Below are 12458 nucleotides of genomic sequence, written 5' to 3'. Positions count from 1 at the left end.
TTTTTCATATTATTTTCGTCCTTCCTATATATATATTCATATGAGAAAAAGAAATTTATCATATCTGAACGAACGAGAGTCCAGATAATGGAAATAGAGAATTAACAGAATTCCCTTTTATAAAAATACAAAAGGGGATAGATTGACCGGAGAGAAGGAAATTACGAGTGAAATTAAAATTCTTAAAAATATCATAGGAGGAAAAAAAATGTAAAATTCGAAACGTATCGTATATTACGTTTCCTTTGCTTTTCTAATTCAACGCGATTTATTTATCTCACTCTGATATAAAATTTTGCGCGTATAATCATCGAGCGAAAAACCGCATTCGACCTCGTCCAAGTATAAAGAATAATTCGTAGTAATAATATCTGCGGTCTGTCGCGATAATAATTGAGCGATAAACTCGAGCGGTTATAGTTTCCCGAGCGTGCGATCTCGCTGCGTCGATTTAAAAAGAAGACAGACCGTGGCGCTATTTCTCTCTCTCTCTCTCTCTCTCTCTCTCTCTCTCTCTCTCTCTCTCTCTCTCTCTCTCCGTTTGAAGAAATCGCGTGAAAAATTGGTCTCGATTGACGCCGAGTCTCGAGTTTTTTCACCGAAGCGAGATCGAGATTCTCCGAGCTTCTCTCTTGGAGAAAACGAATTGGAGGTGAAAAATCGGGCGCGGGACGATGTCGTAAACAGGGCGCGTCGAAACGAAATCCATTTTCCGACGTGAATAAATCATCAGATTATCAATGGGAATCCGGTCGTAAGTTACTGCGACCGGCTTTGGGCCGTCGGGCTTCCTCTCCTAAGAACGGGAAAAAAAGAAAAGGCTGTTCTAAAAGAAAATGAAGATATCCGTATCCCGGCTCGTAAAACTCGTTTTTCTTCCATCGTTGCGAGCGAAAAAAAAAATAAATACCGAAAATCGAAACAGGATTTCTCCCTCTCCTGTTTTTTTCCACGAACGTGTATTCCCGGATATGCCTCCGCTGTGTACGATGACGTAAGTTTGCGGCAACAATTTGCACGCGAGCGCCGCTGTCGCGCAAAAGCCGAGGAACGAAGCCATGCATATCTCCGCCAACGCTTTAAATAGACCCTCGAAAGGGCGGGATAATTGCATTGTTACTCGATCTATTCGATCATGAACACGGTCCACACGTTAACGATCAAAGCGAAGGAGAAGAAAATGAAAAGAAAAGAAAAACTAATGTTCAAAACTTCGATATATATATATATATATATATATATATGTATATATATGTATATATATTGACGCACGTTTCCTGTTTTCGCAGCTCTCGTGGCGGCTGGCGGGCATGATTCAGACGTCGAGGTATCTGGAAGCGGTGAAAATTCTGAACGGTACCTCGGCCACGGCGCAAACGACACCGGAGCTGGAGGAATGCGTGAAGCGGCAATTGGCGACTTCCGGCGCGCGAACCGGTTCCCGAGAGGTCGCGGAACAGGTGGTCACCCAGCTGGAGAGAACGCTCTACGACTTTCCTTGTCTACGGGGTTGCGCCGAGGTGAAGAATTACGCGTGCGCCTGTTCCAGTTTGGCCTGGGCCTGTTTGGCGCGTGTCACGCCTCTGGTACTCGACGTTGCGCATGCGTACGAGTTCAGGCGAGACGTCCATCTCAGGCATCACGCGTCCCCAAACCCGAACGGAACCAGAATCAAGACGGTTCTGTGGCCCGGTTTGAGGGAGGGCTGTCAAGGGCCCTGCCTTCGCAAGGCGATCGTCTTTACGTCGTAAATACGTCCCCCCTCTTGTATCTTATCGCGCGACGAACAAAGATGGAAGAGGAAGTGCACGAGCGCGACGCGACTACGCCATTGGCTGCTCCAATTTCCACGCGTGCCTCGTCGCAGTCTTGAATTTCCCAAGGGGAACTGGAATTACATTTGTACTCCGTCTTATGTAACAGAAACGCGTCGCACTCTTTGTCCGCGAAATAGGGTTTTAGCGTAGGACGATGTGATGAGATTGTTTGATGCGGACCAAACAACGTTTTTCCAAACAACAGCTTCAATTTCGTATCTGTATGGAAAATATCCTCCGACGCGTTGTAAAGTTTACGAAAAAATATTTGTATTGAAATGTAGCGAAAAAAAAGTTAATAATTACGTATCTAGCAAGATCACGCGAGAAAAGAACTCGTGAGTAAAGTTTGAGAAGTTTATATCGCGTAGCCGAACGAATCATTTCGCGAAATAAAAAGTTTTCGCGAAAAAGTTTCCTCGCGGCAGATGCTTTCCGCTTGAAAGAAATCGTGATTGGCTCTCCGAGTCGAGAGATAGTTTATGTTGGACGAGTAGTAGCTACGGATGCTTCAGAAATATCGATGCGTCGAGATGGTTGCGGAGAGACGGAGAAACTCTACAATTCGCCCTCTACAATTTGCAATTCTCCACGCGAACCGGACGCGACATTATTCCGTTGATCCAATTATTGTCGTTGATCCAATATTGAAGAAAAACTGAAGAAAAATCGTCTCCCTTTCGATCCTTATTCGCGTGGAACTCTTTTTCAACTTCAACTGTCTTTAAATTCGACGATAAATCACTCTCAATACCTTAGACTTAACCTTAACCGGTACGATAATTTAAGATTCGTTTAAACGTACACTTACGCGAGGCTGAACGTGTATAACGTCTTCCTCGATAACGTAGTTAATGGTTTGCTTTCTTAATCACCATGTTATATCTTTGTTTGAACTTAATCCGACTTAATCGTTCGTCCAATTATATATAATTTACATTTACCGAAAATGTATTTACTCTCATAATATTTATTCTCAAGAGTTGGCTTTCACGTTAAATAGCCGATGATTAATACGATAATATCGAGACGCGATAATTATTCGGAAATATTATTCCGAGCAAATATTCTACCAAGGATATAAACTAAACTGAATTAATTCGTTTAAAGCGTTCGTACGCGCTTATCTTTTTAACCACTTATTGTATACATGTTTTATATCAATTTATATATTGTTCATTCAGAGCGTATAGCGTGGTCGTAAAATTATTGTACGAGCCGGTGATAAGATTAACGTTACGATGAATTTTTTCTTTTTTTTTTTCTTTCTTTCTTTCTTTTTTTTTTTTTTTAACGTCATATTGGGAGTCATTTTTAGTTTTTCTCGCTAGAATAATTTTACGACCTCGCCATTCTGGGTGTACTATTAACTGTCCCGATTGCAGTTGTAAAGGTGGTACACAAGAGAGGAAGTTAAAGCACCGTAACGACTAGTCTCTCGGATTTCCAAGGTTTATTATAAATCTCATTTTCTATATACATTATTCATACATTTCAATTTTTTTTCCTTTTTTTTTTTTTTTCGTTTCTTCGCTTAATGTAACATAATGTAGAAAAGTGCATAGACCTATTACGTGTTTGGCCCTGATTTAATTTGAACAGATGCGCTTGGAATACGATCGTAAACTCTACGTGGAAGATGATTGTTATTCGAAAAAAAAATATTCGTGGGGGAATATATTATATAATTTAAAAATACGGATGTGGTGCATTTATGTATCGTATGCCTGTAATGTGTATGTGTGTGTGTGTGTGTGTAATGATAAAAAGTGAATTCTAACTTAAATGATTTTTCGTATCGTGTCATGAAAGAAACGCCTTTGGTCGAAGCAGAAGTCGACAGAAATTCTTATAATTGCAACATTGTTCGATTATTTACAATCTAATTTAATCGATAAACTTTGATTTCAAAACGCATTGTTTCGTTCTATATAACAATTGGCAATCAATTGTATCGAGCAATTTTGCGACGAGCAACGAGTTTTAGAATCATGCGCCATTTTTCCTTCGAAAAATCGAATTCGATTCCTTCCAATATTTTCCAAGATATATTTATTACAATAAATTTTATAAAAATTTATACAATCATCTTTTCGAGATAATTTCAATTTTTTTTTTTTTTCGTCGCTGAACATCGTCGCAAATGTTATAAAATACCAGCCCTACATTTGTAACAACAATTTATCTTACAATTTATCTTATCTAAGTATGAAAAAAAAAAAAAAAAAAAAAAAAAAAAAAAAAAAAAAAAAAAAAAAAAAAAAAAAAAAAAAAGAAAAAAAAAAGGATCGGTGAATCTTTCATTAATTGCTTGAAAATCTCGTGATAAAAAATTAAGATAAAAAGATAAGCTCTAAAATCGCTTCGACAAACGTGTATGTTATGTATCAGGTAAATCAGATTCTTATACAATATCCTCGAATTTCGGGGGGAGGGGAGGGGGGGGGTGTCTCTCAGTCGTCTCGCTTGTCGAAACGTAATTATTTTTTTCCATATAATAGAAAGATATAATAATCTAGGATATTAATCGATTTTATATTATAAACTGTCTAAACTGTCGGAAAATATACTTTTTTATAATGTCAAAAAATAAAATGAATCGTCGCAAAAAGATATTTGTTGCAATTATTCATTTAACTTAAAGCAAACGAAACGAAAAGTAAAGAGAAACATTAATCAATCAATTTTTCCAACGACTCATAAAATCGAGAATCGATAAAGATATACCAAAAGTGATACACGCAAAAAATATTATTATTATTATTCGTCTTGATCGTATTGATCGTTCATCTTATCATTTTTTATCTCATCATTCATCTTAATATCAATGAATTTTTTCTACTCATGATGAAATAATAATCTTCAAATGACGAGAAGAAAATTCTATTATTCATAATATTTCCTATAATTACATTTTGTTGTCGTTTTTTTTTTTTTTTTTTTTTTGTATAAAATATATACTTGACCGCTAATGACAAATATAAGACATACTTAATAATATACATATAATATATATGTCAAAGTTTAAAAGATTATTAAGAATATGATGTCTTTTCATGAGCCTCTGTCGTGTAAAATTGCACGATCTATTGTACGTATATATTGTACGAAGTATATGTAATGCTTCGAAAAAAAAAAAAATAATATTATAAATATGAGTATCTTTTCGAAAGATAAACTATGAGCACGTCGTTTAAAATGACAAAGAAGAAAAAAAAAAAAGTGAGAAAGTGAGAAAGAGAGAGAGAGAAAAAAAAGAAAAGAAAATAAACAGAGACAGACAAACGGATACAAGTGAAAAACACATTCACTTATTACGTTATCAAAAAAATATATAATTCAGTAATTTAATTTTGTTTTTTGTATATAACGAATTTATATACCTAAGTTTGTTTGTTTGTTTGTTTGTTCTCCAGGCGTGTAACATGGCACGAATCGCTTTCTTCGTGTGCAAAAATATATAAAACTCTTTTCTCATCGATGCGAAATGCGATTCGATTCGGCAATTTACATGATAACACACCATTTTTTGCTACCCTCATTCGCCGATTTACTACTTTCGTCCAATTCCAATTTGTCGGTTTGAAATTTCATCTCCGATACTGGTGTGGAAACTTGTATGGGCTTGCGTAACCCTTTCAACAAACCGATCGAACTGTTCAATAAACTGTTTTCGGATTCTGTTTTCTGTTTCTTAATGGAACTCCAATTATCGATTTCGTGTTTTCGTTTTCTCTCTGTCGGGCTGCCATTCGTGGTGGAAAGCACGTCCGACAAATCGGTGCTATAACGAACAATCTTATAATCCGCCACATCGTCCGGCGGCAAAGATGCGCTCGACGTGTTAACAAATAACGAGTCGTTGGGCGAATACCTTTGCTCGCGTAAAGTGATGTGTCGCATAGTGTTTAAGGAACGTCGGCCGGTAATACTTCTTAAAGTTTTCCCGAAGGACATTTCTTTTTGGGGCTGACTCGACGTATTATGACTAGCGTTGCTCGTATCGAATAACTTCGAGTTCTCTTTTAAACAATCGTTCAACTTGATCTGTACATCCTTCAGCATTATCGAAGAATCGTAGGAAACAAACGAAACATCTTTGCTAACGCTCTCTTCGCGCTTCTCCTTCTCTTTCTCCTTTTCTTTCTGAACGTCATTTTGCGACGCAGTTTCAGACGTTTCAGACATTTCAGACGTTGTGATCTCTAAAATATCTACCGAATTACTTTCCGTGTCAGTTTGAGACTCGCTGTGTAAATCTTCTTTTTGTTGTATGTCGCTCTTTGTTGTCCCTGCTTCGGATGGGCATTTTTCACTACTTTCATTTTTTAAATCTGTATCATCCGCCTTTTCCTCATATACTACATGTACGGGATTATCTTCCGTTTCTAAACGCAAATTCAAATCATTTTCTTCATGCTGCTCTATTTCTTTATCTTTATCAAAATTACTTGCTTTCTCTTGACTCTCTACTTGTTCTTCCTCGATCACCACTTCTTTATCTGTCGAATCTTCTTGCACTTTGGATATTGAAACAAGCTCGGAAGAAGTATAGTCAATGTGCATTTCATCAGATTCTTGCGTATCTTTAGAAATATCTTTTTTTACGTATTCCATTTGTACAGTTGGATTTATTTTTACATCTGCTTCCTCCGATTCTGGCTGCATATTTGTTAAAATTGATTCTTCACTTCTTTCTGGTATGGTAAATATTTTTTCTTTAGAATTCCCAGATGCTGTATCCTCAAGATCTATTATTTTCTTCGTAGGATAGCTCAACTTTGACTGCATACAAACTTTATTCTATAAAAAATATATTATTTTTTATATCTTATCATATTTAAGTTATATTTATCTAAAAGAACTTTATCAAACTCACTTTAAAATTTTTTCTTGGACTATGCGGTACTCTCTTTTGTAAAGTGCTCAATTTAGATCTGAAATAAAAGTATTGTAATGTTCAAAACCATTAGAAAAAGATTGCATAAATATTTATAATCAATTTTTTTTACAGAGTAAGAAATTCTGGAGGTGATGAGAGGTATTGACTTAAAAAAAAATTTCACAAAGTTGCTAAACCAAAATTTTTTTTCAATATTTATTCAACAAGCTATAAATTTGATCTTCTCTTATTCATTAATTCATTTAAAATTATTTGTATTACTTTATAATCATTTAACATACATACATACATACATACATCATATAACATACATACATACATACACACAACACATACACATACACATATGCATATCTTGACTTTTTCGTAAAAAATTTTACTGAAAAGATTAATAACGAGTGTTTGTTTTTTAAATAAATCAATTAAATTAGGGCATTTAAAATGTAGATGAAAAAATATGAAAGACCACGATTTGTATAAGGTTTGTAAATATCAATGGTTATCTTCTGCCGAAATTGAGTGACACTTGCCCCGCTTATCCGCGGATTTTTAAAAGGAAAAAAAAAAATAATGAAAAAAAATATCTAACAGCAGCGTGTTTAACGATACATGTAAAAAGACGAGCGAAAGATTTGCTGCATCGTTTACGCAAAACCACGAACGACGGAATGAAAAGGAGAAACTAACAAGCGACAGACTAAACAGAGAAACTGTGCATAAATTTGCTATTCGTTGGACTGATTGGTTTTACAAACCTGTTCGGAATCTTGGATTCGCGCTGTCTCTTGTGCAAGCTAGTTTCAGAAGGATTTGGCGGCGCGGTCGTTGCCTTGAGTCTCCGATTGTACAAATTCCTCTCATCGCCTCCAGGGGTCGCCTTCTTTGGCGTCTTACCCATAACGTTAGCGTACGTTTACGTCCTGCCTATTAACTCGTTTAATCTTTCCACGCCCTTTTTCTTAGCTGTACTCGCCCCCACGTAAATTCAACAAGCCCCCTCTGTTTGGTTGCGGAAGATCAAGTAATCTATTTGTACCTTGCTTTTGCTTTTACCTACAAATATATGTGATTCCTTTCTATCTATTTTGGTCTCTTGGTTTCCTTGGCCACTTATAACATTACATGCCCTATCGTAGAATACTGGTCGAAAATATGCCCAATAACAGTGAGTGTAATCGTAACTTAAAATTTAGCGTGTATGATATACATAGAATGCCATTAATGCGGCCTTGAATTTTATCGCACGCGGCAAAATCACATCAAAATGAATACTTGGCAATCCGTACAAATTTATTATCACTTTAAGAATCACTATTTCTCGAACTTTATAATTGGATGAAGATTTTTACGTAACCGATTCGATGGAGATACACACTCATAGAAAAATGTCAACGCTATGCGCTAGTACGTGCCACTCACAACTCACAACCGGTACTCTATTTCTTTCGTACTAGCGGTAAATTCCGTTGAAAAATAACATGATCGAACACGAATGCAACGAGGCGCTACTATCGCGCCGTGTTGATCATATAAAATATATATTTCAGAAAAAAATTCATTGATTTTTGATAATCTTTCATACATAATGAGTAAACAAATTTCTATCATATTGACATATGTATTTCCATTTATAATTATGAAAAATTAACTTTAACGATTTTAATAGAATATTCAACAAAATGTTCATAAAATATTAAAATATATATTAAATTAAATAAAATTAAATGATATTATGAATTAAATTTTAATTACATACATGTTATTATTTTTAGTATGTTATAATTTTTATTTGCATTTTTAATTTTTTATCACTATTATTGAATGGCAACAATGATTTTTACCATTACAAATCCCTATATAATTTGAAGAAATATTTCGATTGTTACAGTTAACTAACATGTTTCATTGACTAGTTTCAAGATGTCAAAGACTATGTGATGATGATTCCGGTAGTAGATTTTGAAGATTACGCGTCATAGTGTCAAAGATTACAACCTAAAATTTATTATTGAAAGTTTTTTCGTTCTGCTTGTATGAAATATATAAAATGAACATCATATCGTGTTGGATATTAGTAATAAGTGCATTGAAATTAGTAACAGCAGAATGGAATACAAAAGATTATATGAAACGAGAACATTCTTTAATCCGACCATATCAAGGTTTGTGAATTTTGAATAATTTTACGAAAATCATGTTCTATCATATGATGTATAGATAACATTTTGATGTATATCTATTTGTAATTTTATTCATTATAATACATTATTCAAATATAAATAATAATAAGCTTTAGGTTACGTTACTAAAAGAAAAAATTAATAATATAAAAGATATAAAAAATAGAAGATATAAAAAAATAAGATATAAATAAATTAAATATATTTATACTATAAATATTAAACATTTTATATAATTAGGATCTGGAATGTCAATACCTTATTGGGATTTTACGGGTAGTACAATAGTAACGAATAATTATGTGAGATTAACACCAGATTTACAAAGTAAACAAGGTGCCATATGGAATGCTGTCGTAAGTTTTAAACATTGTAATTTAAAACAATTATTAATAATTTAACTTAAAATAAAATCATAAGGAATTATATTATATTTTTTGTATATATTTTTAAATGCATATTAGATTTTATTTGTCTAAAATAATCAAGATAACATTTGTTTATTTAGCCATGTCATGCAAGAAATTGGGAACTTCAAGTTCATTTTAAAGTTCATGGAAATGGAAAAGATTTGTTTGGTGATGGTTTTACAATTTGGTATGCAAGAGAAAGAATGAAATCAGGCCCTGTCTTTGGAAATCAAGATTACTTTCAGGGATTAGCTATAATTTTAGATACATATAGCAATCATAATGGTCCACATAATGTATGTAGATAAAATAACTATAGCTATAATATTATTATACAATAAAAATCTCATAGAAATCACTTTGGACTTTGTAGCATCAACATCCTTATATTTCTGCTATGGTCAATAATGGTTCTTTACATTATGATCATGATCGTGATGGAACACATACACAAATTGCAGGTTGTGAAGCAAACTTTAGAAATCTTGAACATGATACGCATATTAGTGTGAGATATGAAAGAGATACATTGACTGGTAAGTATATATAAATATAAAATATTTTTTGGCATGACAAAAATGTTGTCATATAATTGTGTACATTAAACTCATATATCATATACCACATAAAAGTGTATTTTGACTGTGTTGTGCCAATAAATGAGTCTTGTAATTCTTCTCTTTTCAACAATAATATTTTTAATGGTAATAATGACTACAATAATCATAACTTCTGTGGCTTAATATTAATCATCTTCAAATAATTATAAACATACATTTATTATATTCATAGTAGTATTTTTGAAGTAGAAAGTTTATAGCTGTGCTTCCTATATGTATATTCTATCAGTTTATGTGGTGTTCTACAAATTAACATTACAGTAAGGTCTTACCCCGAAGCCTCCTGGCTTACATCATGGACTGCGTCCACTTCAGCAAGTGATATTTTCTTCATCTTTTCATATATTATTTATCATCTTTATTTTATTTTTTGTTCACATATCATTAAAAAAAATTATTAGAATTAAATCATTAAAATCTTTATAATCTATGTTTAAAAAGTAATAAATTTGCATGAAATTTTAAAAACTGTGTGTATCTGCTTAATATATATTATATATATTATATTATACTAAATGCTAAATTTGTATATAATTTTTATTATTTTTATTATTTGCAATAAGCATGAAATAAGTCGACTTATATATAGAATAAATATAAAATATCATATAAGTGTTTCTGAAAAATAATTATATATTAATATTTCTTATTTACTATAGTTTCTACAGACTTTGCAAATAAAGCTGCATGGAAGGAATGTTTCTCTGTAAAAGATATAAAACTGCCTACAGGATATTATTTTGGAATTTCTGCAACAACAGGAGATTTATCTGATAATCATGATATTCTATCTATTCGTTTGTTTGAATTAGACCTACCAGATGATGTAAGTAGTATTTTATTTAAAATATATATTATAATTTTTAAAATATATTTAATGAGAAAATAAAACATTTCAATTTTAGCCTAAAGATCAAGAAGATAGGTCAAATATTTTACCATCAGCTGCATATTTTGATGCACCTCGAGGTAACAAACAAAATTTGCAAAATGCACTTAATAAAATAATCTTATATTCATTACAAATTTTATTTACAGAACATGTAGATGATCCAAAACAATCTGCATTAAGTAGAATAATGTTTTTCCTTTTAATGCTCGTGGCTGCGCTTGCATTAATTGCCTGTGTGGTAATAGGTATTATGTGGTATCAGAAACATCAAGAAAACAGTAGGAAACGTTTTTATTAAATCAAGGTGCGTTACAAACTATTCTACTTTTAAAATTCTCGTTTTTATCGGTTCTTTCTATAAAAAAAAAAAAAAAAAAATAAGATATAATCATAACGTGTTCATAAGACTGTTTCAATAGAATAACAAATACAACATCCATTATCTCCAAGAATGTCGTTTTGAGAGATATTTTAATGGAAATATATCAGTAAAGAATAAAATGATCATAATAATGTATAAATTATTGCAGCAATCGTAAGACGTGTCGAATTATATTTGCTATTCTAGTTCTAATGTTTGCATAAACAGAGTTCCTTTACCAAAGTTTTCACGTTCTTAATTTGCTGCAATTAATCTTATAGAAATAAGTTGATTTATTCGCGTAAAAATTATTCCTCAAGTGAACTCTATTTTAAAAATACATTTGCAATTATAATAAATTTATTCTAAAAGACGAAAGTAGAAGAATAAGTTCTTCAAACAAATTTGCAGTTTATCGTTGCCGCGAAATACTACATAAATGGTTACAATATTATCATACAAATAGAGAAACGAACTCTTTACTAAATAATCATGAATTATTTTATAAAAGCGTTCTTTCTCGCTTTGACTTATCTTTACCTCTATAGATTTGATATAATTGAAATGACTTTATTAATGTAGATTTTATATTTGTACATAATGAAACTAAACATTATGAATGTAGAATAGTTGTAGAGTGATTTTGTGCTATACAACTCGTTTTATACAAAAGATAAAGGGAACCAAACTCTCAAATAAACAATTGTTAAAAAACGTAATATTATTATTTGTGAAAATAATGTACGTCACTTGTTGCCAAATACAAAATAAATATGTATTAAACCTTGTAAAAATATTTATCTCAAAAAAAAAAAAAAAAAAAATGACAAAAATGAAAATAAAAATAAATGTTTCTTATCAAAATATACATTCTACAAGTAAATAAAGCTATTCGAGCAAAGTATTTAATATAACAGTATTTTTGCTCTCCTTAAAATATATTTTATTATAAATAATAATTATTTGAACAGAAAACATCAAGGCACATCTATTTGTCTTTTGTTTCTGCTATAATTGTTTACTATTGTCCTGATATGATATATAGAATAACTGTCTTTTTTTTTTTTTTCTTTTTTTTTTTTTCTAGACAGTTTATCATTATATTTTTAAAGTCTAGATACTTAACATCAATTTTACAACAATTTTTAACTCCTACATATTATACATGTATATCTACTTTTTTAAATACATATAATATTCATATAACATTTACATAGAGTAAAGATATTTTAACAACTAAATTAATTTCAAAGCATCATTAAGTTTCATATGTAT

At 31.9% G+C, this 12458-nt stretch overlaps 3 protein-coding genes across 8 annotated transcripts in view; 2 read left to right on the top strand and 1 right to left on the bottom strand.

Annotated features, from left to right (window-relative positions):
* The window catches only part of LOC100577656, a 38634-nt gene extending 33595 nt beyond the window's left edge, over window positions 1-5039 (top strand). For all 3 annotated transcript variants that reach the window (XM_026445637.1, XM_026445636.1, XM_016916538.2), the window contains one exon: window positions 1290-5039. In XM_026445637.1, coding sequence (XP_026301422.1) covers window positions 1290-1751 — 462 coding nt within the window. In that variant the 3' untranslated portion in view covers window positions 1752-5039. The remainder of the gene's footprint in view (window positions 1-1289) is intronic.
* Window positions 3926-8216, bottom strand: LOC724160. Of its 3 annotated transcripts, none has more exons than XM_006563498.3 (3): window positions 7615-8216; window positions 6697-6754; window positions 3926-6620 (listed from the first exon to the last, which is right to left on the bottom strand). In XM_006563498.3, exon 3 carries the CDS (start codon window positions 6606-6608, stop codon window positions 5325-5327), a length of 1284 nt encoding a protein of 427 aa, XP_006563561.1. In that variant the 5' UTR covers window positions 6609-6620; window positions 6697-6754; window positions 7615-8216; the 3' UTR covers window positions 3926-5324. The 3 variants fall into 3 exon arrangements, with proteins under 3 accessions (XP_006563561.1, XP_016772028.1, XP_001119915.1); XM_016916539.2 differs by having other exon boundaries at window positions 7774-8216; XM_001119915.5 differs by having other exon boundaries at window positions 7476-8215.
* A 407-nt stretch (window positions 8217-8623) lies between these two features.
* LOC552816 (vesicular integral-membrane protein VIP36) lies at window positions 8624-12087 on the top strand. 2 transcript variants are annotated; one of them, XM_016916540.2, is made up of 8 exons: window positions 8624-8882; window positions 9141-9256; window positions 9409-9606; window positions 9684-9846; window positions 10192-10248; window positions 10590-10756; window positions 10836-10899; window positions 10969-12087. In XM_016916540.2, the coding sequence occupies exons 1-8, from the start codon at window positions 8768-8770 to the stop codon at window positions 11118-11120; spliced, it is 1032 nt and encodes a 343-aa protein (XP_016772029.1). In that variant the 5' UTR covers window positions 8624-8767; the 3' UTR covers window positions 11121-12087. The 2 variants fall into 2 exon arrangements, with proteins under 2 accessions (XP_016772029.1, XP_006563560.1); XM_006563497.3 differs by lacking the exon at window positions 10192-10248 and having other exon boundaries at window positions 8625-8882.
* Window positions 12088-12458: the final 371 nt, after the last annotated feature.

Source organism: Apis mellifera, linkage group LG15 (assembly GCF_003254395.2).
Source record: "Apis mellifera strain DH4 linkage group LG15, Amel_HAv3.1, whole genome shotgun sequence".
Lineage (NCBI taxonomy): Eukaryota > Metazoa > Arthropoda > Insecta > Hymenoptera > Apidae > Apis > Apis mellifera.
Note: the sequence above shows the minus strand (reverse complement) of the source record. Positions and strands in the feature narration are given on the sequence as shown.